This window comes from Sciurus vulgaris, assembly GCF_902686455.1.
Source record: "Sciurus vulgaris genome assembly, chromosome: 15".
Lineage (NCBI taxonomy): Eukaryota > Metazoa > Chordata > Mammalia > Rodentia > Sciuridae > Sciurus > Sciurus vulgaris.
Window position 1 is genome coordinate 82,567,852 of NC_136476.1, and position 18,425 is coordinate 82,586,276.

An 18,425-nucleotide genomic window follows, 5' to 3' on the forward strand; every position below is an offset into this window, starting at 1 on the left:
CAATCCAATGTTCTTCATTCTTCTCTTACCCCTCCACTCCTGTTGTTATGTATCATCATCCGCTTCTCAGAGGAAATACTCGGTTTTTTTTTTTTTTGGAGGATTGGTTTATTTCACTTAGCGTGATATTTTCCAACTCCATCCATTTAACTGCAAATGCCATAATTTTATTCTTTATGGCTTAGTAATATTCCACTGTGTATATATACCACAATATTTTTATCCATTCATTTATTTAAGGGCAAAGAGGTTGGTTCCAAAATCTAATTATTGTGAATTGAGCAGCTATAAACATTGGTGTGGCTGTGTCACTGTAGTATGCTGATCTTAAGTCCTTTGGTTATAAACTGAGGAGTGGGACAGCAGGGTCAAATGGTGAGTCCATTCCAAGTTTTCTGTTCTTTTGTTTTAATCAAGAATATAGGGCTGGGGAGATAGCTCAGTCGGTAGAGTGCTTGCCTTGCAAGCACAAGGACCTGGGTTTGATCCCCAGCGCCGCAAAAAAAAAAAAAAAAAAAAGAATATAACTGACTATGCTGGGCACTCGGGATCCCCTACAGAGGCACCAGAGCAGGGGCACCTATCCCAGACTGGGCCTGAAGGACAGAGGGGAGGGGACCATATTCCAGGTAGAAGCCTCGGATTGATCAGGGTCACTTGCTGCTCACCACACGTGCAACCCATTCACCTCTGGGCTTTGGCAGGGAGGCCCTGGTTCAGTGATTGGGGCAGGAACTGAGTGATGAGCCATGGAGGGTGTAAGGGATTTGGGCCGCCCTCTCAGCCAGTTGCCTGGGGTCTGTCCCCCAGGCATTCCCACTAGGCTGACCCCTCCTTCCATGAACTAGTACCCTGAGGTCTGTCACCCTTTTTCATGAATCCCCCAAGAAGCCTGGGACCTGTGTACAAATGACCTGGGTTATGGATCTGTGCCATCCAGCCCAGTTCTCACTCTACTCTCTCCAGTAACACGGCATGCTCAGCTGTCCCCTCTTCCACTGCACAGTTAAAATAAAGGGAATTGAGACATCATTATACCATGATTGAAAACTCAAGCCAACTAAGCTCCACCATGACCCGGCTATCCGAACACAATCAATTGTGTTTGGGGTTCCCATTCCGTCCTGTCCATGTCCATAGTATGGGCAATGTCATCATTTTGTTTGTTTGTTTTGTTTGTTTTTGTTTTTTTGTGGGGGGGGCTACCAAATTTCTTTATTGAGGGAAGGAAGGGAACAAATTAATTAGTCCTGACCTGTTCCTGTGTCTTACTAGTTTGACGCAGGGAAGATGTGGCTTGTGAAGCACTTTGCTAAATATTTCTTCGTCAATCTCATGAGGAGAGGGAACATGCTGAGAAACTGATGAAGCTGCAGAACAACGAGGTGGCCAAAATCTTCCTTCAGGATATCAAGATGTGTCCTTGTACAGTTGTATGCACTCTTGCCTCTGCGGCCTTGTGGTTAGTCGTGAGATCGATCGTTTTAAGCAGCTGGCCACCAGGTGGCGTGCAGCACCAACATGAGACCTGGCTGCCAGGCCTGGGAGCAACCAAATCCTTAATCCCCTGAGAGCCATCCTTGAACAAAGTTCCGATCTGTGAAAGCCCATTTTCATTCTCCTAATGCTGTTTCTTGTAAACATTTTCCACACTTATTATTATTTTTTAAAAAAATTTTAGTTGGCAATAGACCTTTATTTTTATTCATTTATATGCGGTGCTGAGAGTTTAACCCAGTGCATCGGATGTGCTAGGCATGTGCTCTGTCACTGAGTCACAACCCCAGCCCTCCATACTTATTTTTAAAAAGTCAGAGAATATATCCAAGTGTACATAAGGTAGAAAACAAAAGTGTTGTATATAGTGAAGCCTTTAAGAAGCATTGGTATTAAAAGTTTAGTGTGTATCTTTCTTTGTCTCTATGTTGGCAATCGTGTGTGTGACTATCCTAAGAAGTGTTTAAGTGTTGCTTTCTCACTGAGGACTTCGCATACTGCTCTGTCCTGGGACCCTGACCTGCCCCACTTTGCCTATCAGCTTTTCCTGCCTTTGTTTTTTCTTTATCACATACCACCTGCTGGATGCCATGCATTTACCAAATGATATTGATTTATTGTCTGTTTCCCTCACTAGAATGTGTTGGTGAAGTTCTGGTTCTTTCTTCACTGCTATCCCTAGCACCCAGGACAGAGCCTGATATGTACTAGATTCCAGTAAGTATATTAGGGATGGTGCCTGAGCTTGCAGACCTCTTTCTGTCAGCAGGTACTGATGGACCCATCCTTTCAACCCCTGCTCAGTGTCCCACTGAGGGCTGTACTCCGTCAGCCTGCAGTGAAACACATCAGGCTTCCCTGGCTTTCTTGCCTTTCTGTAGGCAGTGGACCTTCCTGGAACTTGCCCAGATTGCCTGTGTGCTGGTTCCTTGCAGTGTAGAGACTCCCTGCTGGTGCTTGCAGCCTTTCCCATTAAGCCTCACGGTGCTCTGAGCAGGTTGCCGTAGTTTCTCTCTTGCTGAGGAGAAAGCAGAGACAGGAAGGAGGACCCTCTGCCCGAGCAGCGTCACTCTGCCAGAGCTCCTGGGGAATTGTACGTTGGGATGTTGATTTGTCATCTGTCACGTGACACCACAAACACCCTTTACCAAGTTTGTTGATTGTATTTCATCTTTCTCTTGTTGTTTTTTCTATGCAGAGATTTTAATTTTCCACACGTCTAAATCTGCCAATAGGACTGGGGTGCGGCTCAGTGGCAGAGCACTCACCTAGCTAGCTAGCACACGTGAGGCCCTGGGCTCCATCCTCAGCACTGCAAAACAAAAACCAAACAAGACCAAATCAATGTCCTGGCAGTGTCCTTGGCCTTCTGCCTTTCGTATCGCCCTCAGAGAGGACTTCTTCACTCACCAGATTATAAAACATCTCGATCTGTTTTTCCTGTAGTGTTTTTCTTTTCTGTTTAAAATCTTTAATCCAACAAAAGTTTATTCTTAGCATATGACATTGAGTAAGATTTTAAACAAAATTCCTCCTCTCCTGAGTGAATCGGTGGTGTCCCGTCAGCGTTCACCCAATGATCCTTCCCTGTCTACACCCGAGGTGCCACCTGGTGGCATGCAGTCCCTCACACACGTGTGACTGTTCTCTACGCTGGGTTCTGTCCTGCTGACCTGCTTGTCCATTTCTGTGCCATTTATCCACTGTGGCTTCCTGGCAGGACCAGGCCCATCTCCTTATGCTTTTTTTCCTGAAAGCATTAAAGCTGTTTTAAATTATTTTTCCAGGTGAAAATTTGAATCAATTTGTTGAGTTCCAAAATGATTCCCCTTAGGATTTGGACTGAACTTGCATTTATTTTATTTATAGATTAATTGAGGAGATTTGATGGCTTTACAATATTGTCTCCTTTAAAAAAATTTTTTTTAGTTGTAGGTGGACACAATGCCTTTATTTAATTTATTTATTTATAAATGGTGCTGAGGATTGAACCCAGTGCCTCATGCATGCTAGGCAAGTGCTCTGTCACTGAGCCACAGCACCAGCCCACCAATATTGTCTCCTAATTCAGGGGAAGGAAAGGACTTTCTTTTAAGTCTTTTTTGTTTTTTAGGTTAAGATTTTTTAATTTCCTTCAAATGATTTTTAGACTTTTTTTTTAATTTTTCCTTTGGCATTTCCTCTTGTGAGCTGGCTCTTGTGCCACTCTGTTATCCATGCAGAAGAAATCATTGCTTTTATGACCCCATGTCCAACACTCAGTTTTCCCCTCAATCCAGTTACGTTTACTTTAAATCTAGAAATTCTGCATTTTTCCTGGTTCATGTCATGCTTTCCCATATTTCAGTGTTACAACAGATTTTTTTTCCTGTTATTTTTTGATCATTTAAAACTGAAATCATTTCAACAAGTTTTGGAGGGGGAGGCAGTGTGGACATACTGCATTATCTTGAAACCAGAGTCTCTTTCTGGAATTTGATATGAAAGTGTCTTCGGCCTCCACACACTTTTGGAACCTCCACTCCACCCCTCACCCCTGTGGTGCCCTCTGTAGAATGTGGGTGATGCTTGAAGACGCACTGAATCCAAGTGGGCCCCTGGTCCAGCTTCGGTCCCCTGGGCATGCTTTCTCCAGCTGCTGCTGAACTGTCTCCAGTCCCCCTGCTTCTGGAGACCTGGCCTGCCTTGCCACCCATCCCTGGGTTCCCTTGTGCCTGGGGCCTGGGCTGCCTGGGGCTGGGCTCCCTGTGGAAAAAAGGGCTCCATCCCCAGGCAGCCAGTGAGCCTCTCTCTACACGCCTTCCCCACTGCTGTCCCCTCTACCTTTAGGGGAGCAGCTGGCGTGGCCCCACCTTGCCAACTTCTGAGATGAGCCTTGCCAGCTGTGCCCCGTTTTTCTTGCATTTCTAATATTTTGCCCTCTGTTCCCTTCTTGTTTTGATCCTGAACACATGCTTAGGAGTTTGTCCAAGTGTCCTCTAAAACCCCAGCCCCAGCCTGCTGCCTTCATCTCTTGTCTTCCCTTTTCTGCCCTGGTTGGCATGGGAAGAGGCAGAACTGTCCCCTTCTGAGCCTGTCCCACTGGGCCTGGTTGTGGTGCTGGTCCTGAGTGGTGCTGCAGTGCCTTTGGAGATGGTCCTGCTCTTGCCGTCTCTGCCCCATAAAAGAGGGCACTGTGGGGCAGGCTCCCTCCCTCATCCTCACGGCTCTGTTCTAGCTTCCCTTGAGCTTTGGGTGGCTGGGATGGGGTGCCAGGAGTGGAGGTGGGAGACTTGGCCAACTTCTGCAGGAGTCTGTCTCTGGGGTTGCCCAGGCAGAGACAGCGACTCCTCCTAGATCCAAATAATGTTGCCTGCTTGTCTCTAAGCAAATGATTTCTGAACTTGATTAAACATGGACTGATTATGAGCCCTCCTGAGCTGGGGAGAGCAATGGGACACTGGATTCCTGGTCTGGCTGCCATAGTCCTTAACACACACAGGGGAAGCTTTACTACTGGGCTTCTGGCATGGAAGGGCACCCCATGAGTTTGCTTCCGGGCTTTCGTGGGTGTCTGGGATGTGCCAACTAGGTCATCCTCATTTCCTCATGCTCCCTTTGTTTCCCAAAGCTGCCTGTAGGCTGCCCCCACAAACATCCCTAGTTTCCCATTTTCCTGAAATTTGCTTCCCCTGCCTGTGGGAGACATCAGGTCTTGCTTCCCAGCTAGTGGCTACAGGTAAGAATGCTTCTCCCCCTTCCCCCTCTTCCGCAGCCTTGTTTTGGAAGGGAGGGAACTTTGGTTTCCAGAGTGGATCATAGGATCATTCAGGGGGCATGGGAAAGCACTGGCTGGCCTTTCACAGAAGGCCTAAAACAAAATCCTACTCCAAAGTAAGGACCCTTCCCTGGTCTTCAGAGAAATACATGTTCTCCCATTCATATTCATCTCATTGTGTCAACTTCAAATCAATTTCCTGTGGCCTTATGCCAAGAGAGCATTGTCTTGGCCCACCCCTGCCCCCAGAAGGTGAGGGTGCTGGTGGGGCTATTAACAGAGACACCCTGGAGTTTACATCTTGAATGTCTCCCGAAGGCCCAGATCTTCAGGGCTTGGTCCCCAGGGTGGTGTTATTTGGAGGTGATGGAACCTTTGAGACGTGGGGCCTGATGGGCTTGATGGCTTTATGTCATTGGAGGCGTGCCCTGAAAGTGGATGTGGAATTCAGGCCTCTTCCTCTCTTTTGCTTCCTGGCCATGAGGTGAGTGGTTTTGCTCTACCGTGTGCTCCCGCCATGATGTTCTGCCTGGCCACAGGCCTAAAGGAATAGGGCCCACCAGTCATGGACTGGAACCTCCATGAACCAAATAAAACTTTCCTGTTTATAAAGCTTATTATCTCAGTATTGCGGTGGTAGCAGAAAGTTGACACAAAGCTTAATGGAATGCTTGCTATGTGCCAGGCACTGTGCCAACCCCTTCTGTGTACATCATCCAAAAATCTTTCCAAGCTGAAGGTTGGCCAGGTCTGGCAACTTGCCAAGGGCACAACGTAATGACAGGTGAGCATTCAATCCTGATTTATCTGTTTAAGTCTCAAAAAGGTCCCTGGTTCCTTTCACTGCTTTAGAGATTCCTCTGTGACTGTCTTGGGCCTAGTGTCTACCAAACCTGCAACTGTTGGTTGTGAACTCTTGAGGGTCAAGGGTGCTGAGTTACACATTGTAAGTCCTCTCAAATCCAGTGTGCTCAGAGCATTGTTTGTAGACTGAAGAGCAGGTACCATAAATATGCCCTGCTGTGGTTCAGATGGATATAGGTACTGCTGTGATTGTTAAACCAGACTCATTTAAAATTATTGGTGATATTTTATTATTATTATCTTTTGTGGTACTGGGGATTGAACACAGCATCTCACACATGCTAGACAAGTGCTCTACCACTGAGCTACATCCCTACCCTTTTAATGTTATTTGAAAACAGGGGCTCACAAAGTTGCCCGGGCTAGTGTGGAATTTGCAATCCTCCTGCCTCAGCCTCCCAAGCAGCTGGGATTACAGGCATGCACTAGTGTGCCTGACTTGTTGGTGATTTTAAAATAGTTTTTGTTATCATGGGTATTTTCTTAACAGATGTCAAGAAGAGACCTAAAGGTTTTTAGTATTGCAGGAGAAAGGTTTCTACAGTGCATTTACATCTGTATGAATCTGCACGTTCCCCCCATGTAGCTGTAGGTCTGTGTAGATATGTGCATTATGATGCTGCCCTATTCTTTGTACTGTGTGACCTCAGGGACAGGAACTAGGGGCCCTGAGGAGACGGACTTTCCTTTTTTCTTTTATACCTTTCAATTCAGTTTATATACTTCTAGTATGTACATGTATTTTAAAGATTCAGAAAGTTCTACTTGGAAAGACAGGGCAGCCTAGGCTGGACTTCAGGTTTCCTGCGGGTGTGGATGGGCCTCCTCCACTGGTGCCTCCCCGGCTTCAGCTCAGTAGCTGGGGAGCACCTGCCGTGGGGAGACGTGGATTGCTGCCTGTTTGTGCTGTTCCAAGAAGGTGCTGTCCCTGGCCCTCCCTCTGCCCAGGCTCTCAAGTTTTGTCCCATTTTCACCATCTCTGCTGCTGGCCCAGGTGCTGCTGGCTCCTCTCCCAGTGGAGGCTCAGCCACACGTGGCATTCTGGTCACAGCAGTAGCTCCTCAGCCCATTGTCTGACCCCAGGAGGAGCCAGAGGTGGGGTGCTGCACATCCGGAGGGGGCTGGAAAGGAGCCTGTGAGTGCCAGCTGGGTGACGGCATTTCAAGCCCTACATGTGCTTGCGTGGCCAGGGCCTGCCTTCGAGGCCGCCAGCGCTGCTGCTTGCCAGGAAGTGTGGTTGAGTGTGGAGAGGGTGGGGGGAGGGAGATGACAGCACTGCCAGCCCCGCACAAGGGCCTTTCCACTCCTGGCCGGTGGTCGCTGGTGGGAGAGCGTGCTGTGCATGGCCGTGGCCGTGGCCGGAAGCGTGTGCATGCGCCTAAGAGGTGGATGTGAGCAGAAAGCCGCGTGGCTTCCTTCCGTCCATCCTCGTCGTGGCTCCTGTGCATGGCAGGAGGCAGGAGCAAGCAGCTGTCTGCTGGGCAGCACAACCCACCCGCGGAAGCGGCTCTAGACCATATTTGGGATCCATCTCTTACTTGTCTGAGACATTTGGAAGAAATCACTCTCTTGTAATTGGACAGGCCTGGATGTGTATATTTTCTTTGAAACAACCACCATGGGCTTAGGAAAAAGTGATCCTTCTGCTCTCTCAGCAGGGTCTGCCTCAGACTGTCTCAGGCCATTTCCTTGGTTTCTCGAACCCAAAAGGTTGAAGGGGTGCTCAGAAAACTTGGAAGGAGACCAGCGTTGCATCTGGGATTTTCTTCTCCCTCATCGGGAGCCCACACACATGAGGCCAGATTCTGTCATGAACAGAGAAGAGAGATGTGGGATTGTTCTGTGGTTCTGATGCAGCTGCCACGTTCTTAAGAAGTTACGTCATGAGAATCGCTTTTTCTCCTGCCGCGTTTTGTTTTCCAGAGAGGCATTGGCAGCGAGAGAGAGAGAGAGAGAGAGAGAGAGAGAGAGAGAGAGAGAGAGAGAGAGAGAGAGAGAGAGAGACACGGAGGGAGGGAGAGGGAGAGAGGTGTGTGTGTGTGTGTGTGTGTGTGTGTGTGTGTGTATAAGAGGTGAGAGGCAGATGGAGGTAGGAGGAATGGGGTTTTGGTGTAGTACAGACTGATTTGCTCAAACCCAAAATGCTGGCACACTCCCTGTGGGGCCCACCTCCCCTACTAGCAGGGACACAGCTGGTGCAGTTGCATAAAGATGGGTTGCCATGTTACAGTTTAATCACTCCCTGAGCCTCAGTTTCCTCATCTGTAACATGGGATTTTAATAAAACAAATAAATCCTTAATAAAACACACACCTCTACCAGAGCCTGGCACAGATAGTTTTCAATAAATTGTGGCAACGACAGTGGCTGACCAGGCCACTCTGAGCTCCTTGAGGCCCAGGGCTGGTCTGACTCCTTGTCACAGGGCAGGACCTGGGAACAGCTTTGCAGAGTTCGCTGAAGGGATGAGGGCGTGAGTAGGAGCCAGGAGCCGCTGCAGGCGGTGCAGGCTCCCCGTGCCTCCCCGCCTTGGTTTTGACTTGTGTCTGCAGTGTGGTGGTGTCTGTGATGACGTGGGGCTGGGGGAGGGGAGGAGGGCCGCCACTGCTTGTGTTGTGCACTCTGGCACCCCACGTGTCCCTGTGTCCCCGTGTCCTATGCCTTCACATGCTCAGTGCTCTCCTGCCCCTGACTTGGAGCATTCTCACTCATGCTTAAGACCCAGTGCAGTAACTATGCTCGGTGACACCTGCTTTGACCCGTGAGGGCCTTAGTCGCCCCCCTTGTCTGTACTCCAAACCTGCCCTGGGGGTGTCTCCCTACTGCCCTCCTGGCCTCTGGGGCCCTGAGGACAAGTCTGTGTCCTTGACCAGTGTCTAGTGGATAGTTGCTGCGTGAGCAAGGGAAGGAGCCTCTGAGCAGCCAACCACCCATTCCTAACAGCCCAGACCGAGACGCTGTCTTGGTTCCTCGCTCCTCCTGGGTGCGTCCTGTCTGCAGGCCTATGTGTTCACCTCCCAAACACCTCACAGCCCTGTCCCTCCACCTTGTGGCCAGCAGTCCAAGCCTCTGCCATCTCTTGCCTCCGAAACGGCTCTACACATCTATCGTTGGGCTTTCAGCGCACCTCTCCACACGGTAGTAGCCACAGTGATCTTCAAACTCAGTGCAGCTCAGATCTTGCCAGTCCCTGCTCAAAATCCTTGGGTGCACGAGGATTCCCAGTGTTCTCTAGAGAAAACCCACTCCTCCCATGGCTGACAAGGCCCTTCTTGCTCTGCCCCAGCCTGTCTCTTCACTGCTTCTAGCTAAGCTCCAGTCATGGCCTTCTACTTCCATCATAAACCCACCAAGCTCAGGTGTACCTCAGGACCTTTGCACTTGCTGCTCCCTCTGCAGAGAATACTCCTGCAGATTTCCATGGTCGCCTCTTTCAGCTATCACATTCAAGGGCTTGGGGTAGAGCTTAGTGGTAGAGCATTTGCCTAGTATATGCAAAGCTCTGGGTTTCATCCCCAGCACCTCAAAACAACAATAATAAAACAAAACCCCAAATATCACATCCTCAGAGTCCTTCCTTAACCATCCTAGAAAATATCTTCCCCCTCATTTTATTTCTTCAAGGCATTTGTCAGTGTCTGATAAGTTGCCTTCTCTGTGGTGTGCATGTTCTGAGTGAAGTACTAGGGAGCAGGAGCCTATGTGCCTGCTCACTTTGTGTCCCCAGTACCTGAAGCAGGCTTGGTTTGTTTACTTGTTTTTGACTGGGGTATCTATGAATTTGGATGGGAAAAATGACCTCTAACTGAAAATTTGCACTTCTTTGATTTATTAATACAGAGAGTTGCAACAATACTACCAATACTGGCACTTTGTAGTGTAGATATCACAAATGGCCACTTTATAATTGTGGGTCTAGCTACTTTGAAATTAAAGATTAGATTCACTGATAGATCTTGTTACTTAATGCAATAATAAAGAAATGCATATACATATATTCTCTTACATGAAAAAATAAATGTTATTATATTACAAATTATTTTTTAAAATAACTATATTTTAATTGGCTTCCTGTGTAATTTTATTTCCTGTATTAAAAAACATTTCTGTGACAAGGGGCCCCAGAGGGTTCAAGGCACAAAACAGTTATAAATTGCTGGTTAAAGCAATGCCCAATGAGCTGACTGTGTTGGTACATGCCTGTAATCTCGGCTACTTGGGAGGCTGAAGCAGTAGAATCACAAGTTCAAGGCCAACCCCGGCAATAAAGCAAGACCCTGTCTCAAAAAAAAAAAAAAAAAAAAAAAAAAAAAGATGCTCAATGAATGAATGGTGTGTCTCTGTCCCATTTACATTTCCAGGGTTAAGTTTCTGGTGATTGGTACGAACTTGATGTTTAGGAACTAGCCTTTGTCAAGGTCCTTTGGAAACTACTTTTGACCATGTGCACACAGAAGCAGGTTTATATCAGAGTCCTGCCTGCCACCACTTCCTCCCTGTACACACCCCACTGCCCCGACTGTACCTGCACAGGGCACCCTCTGTGCCTCCTGAGGGCACAGAGCCCCCACCTGGTTGGTAAGCAGAGACTGGTGTCTCAGCGTCCTGAGTTCCAGGAGAGTAGGTGGCTACCTGGGTACAGTTGGTCTGGCCTGGGAGGCACAGTCTTCAGGGCCCTCTTCTGGGGTAGAGAAGCAGTTCTTAGGGTGGTTTCAGGCCAGGCTGAGTCCTGATGAGAGTCTGCACCTTGATACAGGAGTTGTGACCCCACTGGGCTTCAGCATGGAAGTTGGATGGCTGGGGGTTTCTCTGGGCCTGGCAAGGATGCTCCACTCTGCTTGGTCCTGTTATTTCTTAGCATGTGAAATATCGCTTGTCTGAGAGTCACTGCCCATAAATTTGGCTGTTTTTGTCAGTGGCGAGACATGCAGGAGTCAGATTGGAAACAAGTGCTCTGTCTTTCCAGCTCAGGCCTTCCATAGAAAGCATAACGGGTCACACACTGCTGCTGCCATACTTCATCTCTAGGTGGACCGGGGCCACGGGGTGGGGGAGCCCTGTCCTCTGACTCCGGGGCTTGGCTTCCTGAACTCAGACCCTGGAGCCTCTGTTGGGAACCCCCCTTGTAGCAGTGAGAGCCCATGGTTTCACAGAGCACAATGCTGTTCTTTCTTGAACATTTATAGCTTTTTTTTTTTTTTTTTTTTTTTTAGGAAAAAATAAAGAAATAAATGAATAGAAGCTTTTAAGATAAAGCTAATGTGGACAGTAACTGATGGTGTTTGACTCTATAAACCTGCCTTTTCTAGATATTTCCTAAGAAGGAATCATCATACATTTGATTTGCATCTGATTTCTTTTACTTAGTGTGATGTTTCTGAGGTTTAATCATGTTGTCGCTTGTATTAGTATTTCATTTCTTTTTATAGCTAGTAGTACTACATCGCGTGGATGTCTTGCAGTGTTTATGCATTTGCCAGCTGATGGACATCTGAATTGTTTCCAGCCTTTGGCTATTAGGAAGAACACAGCTATAAACATTCACATACATGCCTTTGTGCAGATATGTCTTCATCTTTTTTAGGTAGATACCTAGGAATAGAATTGCTGTTTTGTGTGGTAAGTTTTTGTTTAACTTTTTAAGGAACTGCTGAATGATTTTCCCAAGTGGTGGTACCATTTTGCTGTCCTACCAGCGATGCACAGGGCTCCACCGCCCACGCTCTGGCCAGCACTTGCTATGGGCCGTTGTTTCCTCTTTTCAATTTGAGCTACCCTAGGGCATTAGGTGGGGTTTTAGTGTTTAGATTTGCACTTTTCTGACAGCATTTCCCTTATTCACATATTTTCTTTTGTGAAGTATCTACTTGAATATTTTATGCACTGCTTTCAAGCCTGTACCAGCTGTGGATCCATGGTCCTTGATGACAGCGAACATGGCTTCTCCTGGGACAAAAATTATTAAGAAATAAGCCTTCTCAGCTCATCTTCTTTCCTTGGTCACAAAAAAGAATTTTGGTCTCTGTGACTCAGTGTCTTCTCTTTACCTGACCGGTTCTTTTTGTTTGTTTTTTCTTTTCTTTTTTTTTTTTTTTTTTATGAAAATAATCAGGCACTTGGAAAGATTGAGAGACCAGGAGAGTGGACTCCCGTGTGCCCTCTGCTCTGGATACAGTGGCTGTGAACACACTACCTTTTTTGCTTCATCTCTGCTAATGTATGTTTTGCCCATTTGAAAGTGAGTCACAAACTCACTTTTGTCTCCAAATGCTGCCCATGCCTCGCCCGTGGATAAGGACCTCCTCCTACTTAATCAGCGTGTGCCGTTCTCATGCCTAGGACATTGGGGTAACTGAGCAGTATCATCCAGGAGCCATGGTCAGTGTTGTTTAGAGGGCAGACTGATTCTTCTGAGAGTTCGGGAGAAGACAGAAGGTAGAAGGCTCATAGGATGGAGTGGAGCAGCTGGCAGGGCTGGAGAATTGTCGCTGGCATGTGAGGATGTGCATGGAGGAGCCTGGTTATCTGGCCATCGGACTCTGTGACAGCCTGCTGTTCTGTGGGGGCCAATGACTGTGATGGGGCATGGGGGCACAATTGAGTCAAGGGTGGGTTGGCACTTTTCGCCTTCCTTTCCTGGTGACCTCTGGGTTAAGTCTTGCCTTCTAGGACCGATTTCCTCATGGCACCATAGATGCTACGTGTCCCAGGTAGTTCATCACCTCCCTGCTCTGTTCCTTCCCTGATGAGGGAACAGCATCCTTCTGGCGCTCATGCCAGAAGCCATCCCATTGGTGTCAGGTTCTCCCTCGCCCTCACCTCAGTTTCTGTGGACTCTCTGTCCTCCCTGTTTCTCCTGTCTGTCTTCACTGCTGCCACCTCAGCTTAGAGAACCCCCCTCATCTCTTACTGGGGTAGTTGCAATTGGCTTTTGACTGGTGTCCCCCTACCTATCCTCCCTAACTCCTGGCCACTTTCCTGCTAAGAACCGCTGGCGGCTACTCTGCCCTCTTGTGCTGGGTGTTTCTGAAGGTGCGTGTGTTGTGCCCAGCGGCTCGAGACCCCACAAAGACCACCAGAGACCACGATCAATGCAAGCAACAAAGAGTCATTTATTAGCAAGCTCGAGCCTGGTCCTCCGCGCACTTGGTAACCAGTGACGCTAAGAGGCCCTGAGCCTTTGTTCAGCAGGCTTTTATAATGAAAGGCAAACAGTTTTACAGTGTTCTTTTTAATTGGTTAACATTTGAACAGCTAAACATTAGTCCTCCTCTGGTTGGGTCCTGCCAATCTATTTGATTCTCATTGGGTCCCACCAGAACTGAATGGCCCTAGAGGAAGAAGGGAGGAGGGAAGGGGTGAACTGTGCAGGAGATGAGTTGCCGTTAGGCCCCCCTGTCCTTGATAGATAAGGTTTCTAGGCAGCTGCACATTTCTCAGGCAAATATTTCTTAACAACCTCGATAAGCATGGGGGCCCAGCAGTCCTGTTTGCGCTGTATTGGCTTTTGAGGGAGCAGTCGCAACTGCCTGCATCCTGGTAATTAAGACAGCTAGCTGCACAGATATCACCCTGTTCTCAACACGTGCACGCTGTGTGGGAGCAGCCGGTTCTGTTGGGTGGTCCCAGCATGATAATCAGAGGTGACCATGGAGCAGGTCTTGAATGATGACATGATGGTGGGGCAGCACGAGCAAAGGACATGATTGTGAGGAGTGGACCTGCCTCAGGATAGGGGGAGGAATGAGATGGTGGATGTCAAGTGGTTGGCACATGATGAGTACCACGTGGTGGTCAGCTGTCACCTGAGGTGTTATTGAGGAAGTGATGTGGTGCCCGGGGCACACAGTAGGATCTATTTGTCTTCTTCACTTCATCTCTGCCTTAAGACAAAGTCCTCCAGTGCCTGCAAGGGCCATGCAGACACCAAAATTGTTGCACAGGTCAGGTGGGACCCAAAAGCTGTGATGCAAGGAGTATCTGCTGCTCAGCTCAGCTGATGGTCGCTGTGCAGGGACATGGGCCCAGTGCTGTCAGAAAAGTCAGAGATCCAGAAGTCTATGTGAAATCTTCCAGTTTTTAGATGTCGGTAATTAATTTAAAGACTAATAAAACTCTACAAGCCTAACAGACTACATTTCTGGGCCATATTTGGTGCCAAGGCCACCAGCTTATGACCTTTCTACTAAGGTGTCCTTCTGGAGTTCTGCTGGAGTCTGGCACAGCTCTCCCCTGGGGGAGGTTCAGTTGGTTTCAGAGCCTGATTTTGATGAACCCCCTTGCCTTACAGGACTTCTCCAGGCAGGTTATGTCACCGGCAGAGGCTGCCCTGAAGCTCCCTGCGGCCTGGAGACTATGTACAAGAGGAATGGTCTGATGGCTAGCGTGTTGGTCACCTCTGCCACTCCACAGGTACAGAGGCTTCAAGGATTGGGACAGTGGGTGGGAGGGCCTTCCAGCTGACCAGGGCAGCAAGGCCACAGACCCCCATGAATACTACCATTCTTAGCCCTCGAAAGGCCCCTGGCCATACCAGGCGTGAGATTTGGGAGGCAGTCAGCTCTGAGGATCAGTGTGTTTCTGAAGTCGTTCTCTTCAAAGAAAAGCAAATACCTGCCCAGTCCAGCCGTAGCAAGTGCCACATTCCATTTTGGTGGCAAAAAGGGATCAGACCTTTCCCAGGAAAAGCCGCTGCTGATTATAAATAAGTCGCACATTCCGGAATGAAGTCAGACAGAAGTAATTCCAACTGGCCCGTGTTCTTGTTTGCCTTACTCTGTAGGAAATGGCTGTAAGAGTTGGTGGTCTGAGAGTGGCCTGGGCCAGGCCCCTGCATGGGATTTGGGAGTTTGCTTTCCACTCTCAGTAATGGAATAGACTTATAGGAGGAGTGGGTGTCCCCTGAGGCCCTCTTTGCTTATTGCATAATTCCTGGCCTCTCTGACACACTGGCAAGGCCGTGTTGGGGTCCTGAGCTTACTGCAAGTGAGGCTTTGAAATGATCTTGGGTGACCAGCCAGAAAGTTACAGGAACCAGTTCATTTCTCACAAGTCTTCCAAAAAAATTCTTATTTTGATTTCTAGTCTTGAAATCAAGCTTCAGATTCCTCAATGGGGTCTGTATAGTTTAAATTAGATTGCTATAGCTTCACCATCATCATCATCACCTGGGAACATGTTTGGGGCAACTTTTGATTAAATGAGTCCCCATGAATGAGTGCCTGTGTTTGGAATAGGTATGGTGGAGTATTATAGGAAGGTTATAAAACCTGAAGTTCCAGGAAAGTGCTCTGGTAATTGGAGGAATGACTTCTGTTTCCATCTATAATAATATAGTAAAACTTCTTTGATCTGTGTGTATACTTGTGGGCATATACATGAGTTTGTGTGTACACTATATTTAGTCAGCCCTCTGTATCTGTGTATCCACCAACAATAGATTGAAAATGTTCTAAAAAAAATTGTTCTGAACACAAGTTTTTTCTTGTCATTATTCCCTAAACAATACAGTGTAACAACTATTTACATTGTATTAGGTATTGTATCTAGAAATGATTCATAGTATATAAGAGCACACAAAGTATACATATGTTATTGGCAAATACTAGGCCATTTTTGTAAGGGCTTGAAATTTGAAGATTTGGGCATCCTTGAGAGACCCCAAACCTATCCCCCATGGATACAGAGGGCTGCGTAGGTGTATAACCAGCACATGGTAAATATTTGTTGAATAGATGTATGAGTGAATATGTGTATAACTGAAGTGCTCAATAAATCTTGGTGACCGAATGGCACATTTACACCCATACACATCCATAATTTAGCTTTCACTCTACTCCTAGTACTTTTAAAGGCTTTCTCTCATTTAACCCTCACAATGACCCCAGCAGGTATGTATTGATATTCCAGTTTATAGATGAGGAACTAAAGGTACAGAGAGGTGAACATGCTGGCTTTGGATCCCCCAGCTGGCCACCTAGGTGGGGTCTAAGCCAGGCTTCCCTGAGTCTCAAGTTGGTCCCCCTAACCATGACACTGCACTGTCCCAGAGGAAGTTAGCCCTGTCAGCCTGATGGAGCCAGCTCCCTGGAAGTGGGTACCAAGTACAGAATGACTGGTAGATCTTCTGCTTGGGTCTGCACAGAGGACTGGGAAGTGAAATTGAGTCCAGTTCCAGAAGCCTTCTGGGACAGTTGTTATTACCTTTTAGGTTTATTCTGACCCAGATTCTCCTTAAGGGAGAGAACTTTTAAAATAGCAATGCCTGAGCCTGCCCTGGTCCACTGGAACTAGCACTTCAGAGGAGGGTGATTGAGGCCAGTTTCTTTCTCAGCTTCACTTATATAACCTGTGCTTTGACCTTGGACATGGGATTTAGTATAACCACTTTACAGATGATAAGTGAGGCTGAGCCCAGTGAAGTCACTTGCCTGAGGTCAGACAGCAACTGGTGTGGAGCTGGCATTTTATCCAGGCCTGTCTGGCGTCAGAGCTCTGAACCAGTGTGGTCTGCTGCTTCCCAAGAGCACCTCAGGGTTTCACAGCAGCAGCCTCACTCGCAGAACCTCCCAAGCCGCAGGCCAGTGGAACTGGCAGGTAAAGTTCTGCTCTTCTCTTTAACCTCATGTTTTCAGTTATTGGTTGGTTTCCCTCACTGGCCTAACGTCACTCTTGTTTTCAGGAAGACTGCAGCATTTTTCCAGAGATAGCCGTTTTGGAAAGAGTAAAATAAAGAGGAATTAATAAAAGCATATTTTCGTAAATCCCACTTCAAGACGTTGAGGTTGCTGGAAACCACAGAACCCTTCTTCAGGAACTGGGACAAGTAGAACCATTTATGAGCAGGGTACAAGTTTTGGGTGGTAAGCCTGATGGATTCCCCAAAGCGGAGTGTGATGAATTTAAATAAAGTTAAGGAGAAGTTAAAGAGGAGGCATGTGGTGTTGGGTTCCAGATCTGCCATGTGGGGGAGCTTTAACTGATTTGCTCTGGGAACCCCTTTCTTTACCTGCAGGGTGGAAGAGCTTTCTTTACATGAGGGACTGTACTAAATATAACTCTCACCACTGTCTCTGAAGCTGAGTGGTCACCTTTCAGCTCATCAGCCAGGAGCTTAAGCTCCCAGTGACCTATCGCAAAATAAACCGCAAGGGCCAGCTTTACATTTTACCCGACAATTTCCTGCAACAACTTCAAGTGGGGGAGAAAAAGGTGAACTGAGTTCATATTTGAAGGACAGAATGAAACCAAAGGTCTTCCCAGGCCTCCTGAGAGGTAGAGGCCTGTGCTTCCTAACGATTGGGCTGGGACTTCTCTCTTGTGGGTGCTGGGGAGCCCAGGGCCTCTGACCGGCTAGGCAAGCCCTCTGTCCTGTGCTGTACCTTTTTATTCACTATGCCACTGCTGGCCAGAAGCAGCCCAGGGTAGCAACTGAAGGCACGTGTTTTGGGGTCATGAAAAACTAGGTTCACAGTCTGACATCCAGTTTTGTAGCTGAGATACTCTGGAGAAGTAACTCTCCTCTGCTTCCTTATCTGTAAAATGGGAATAATAATAGTGTGTGTGCATGGGGATTCATGAGAATTAAATAAACCCCTGCGTGTGAAGTGCTTATCAAAGTGCCTGGACAGGAGTGAAGCGCTGGCCACAGAAGCCTTCTCATTGTGTGGTCTGTCCTCCTCCGTCCCCCCTGCTGGGCAGTTGGGGCAGTGATTCCAGGGCAGACCCTCAGCCTGTGCTCTCTCCACCTTCTCCACAGGGCAGCAGCAGCTCAGACTCTCTGGAGGGCCAGAGCTGCGACTATGCCAGCAAGAGCTATGACGCCGTCGTCTTCGATGTCTTGAAAGTGACTCCTGAGGAGTTTGCTGTAAGTGACACAGTGACACAGTGATGGGGTGCTGGAGGGAGTCACTGCTCAGGGCTTCCTGCCCAGGTGGGGACACCCTGCCTATCCAACAGTAGGGGAGTGTTGGCTAAAGGACACTATGTCCTTTATGAAATGCCGTGCCCCTTGGAAAGGAGGCTGCAGGTCTGGATGTTACCACCGAGAAAGGCGCACACAGTACATGTGACTAGTAAGCCAAAGACTCAGGCCCCGCACAGTCCTGGAGAATGAGGCCATTTTTAGATAGCACTCTTGGCACACGCATGCACACACGCAAGCACACATGCATACACATGCAGCGCGTGCACGCACATAGTTGGATAAGGTCTAAATTTGTTTATTTACCATAAATAATCAGATCTATGGAGCTAAATATATTATTTACTATACTTCTTGGTTGAACATCCCAATATTTGGAATTTA

General features: G+C 47.8%; 1 protein-coding gene across 16 annotated transcripts in view; it reads left to right on the forward strand.

Moving 5' to 3' along the window:
- The window catches only part of RALGPS1 (Ral GEF with PH domain and SH3 binding motif 1), a 265,526-nt gene that overhangs the window by 20,384 nt on the left and 226,717 nt on the right, over positions 1-18,425 (forward strand). For 2 of the 16 annotated variants that reach the window (XM_079112916.1, XM_079112920.1), the window contains exons 1-3: positions 5,192-5,215; positions 14,409-14,530; positions 17,877-17,984. In XM_079112916.1, the coding sequence (XP_078969042.1) occupies positions 14,474-14,530; positions 17,877-17,984 (165 nt within the window). In that variant the 5' untranslated portion in view covers positions 5,192-5,215; positions 14,409-14,473. Of the gene's footprint in view, positions 1-1,670; positions 2,215-4,516; positions 5,216-14,408; positions 14,531-17,876; positions 17,985-18,425 lie in introns of those variants that run through there. The other 14 variants (XM_079112919.1, XM_079112914.1, XM_079112915.1 and 11 more) reach the window with 13 other exon arrangements.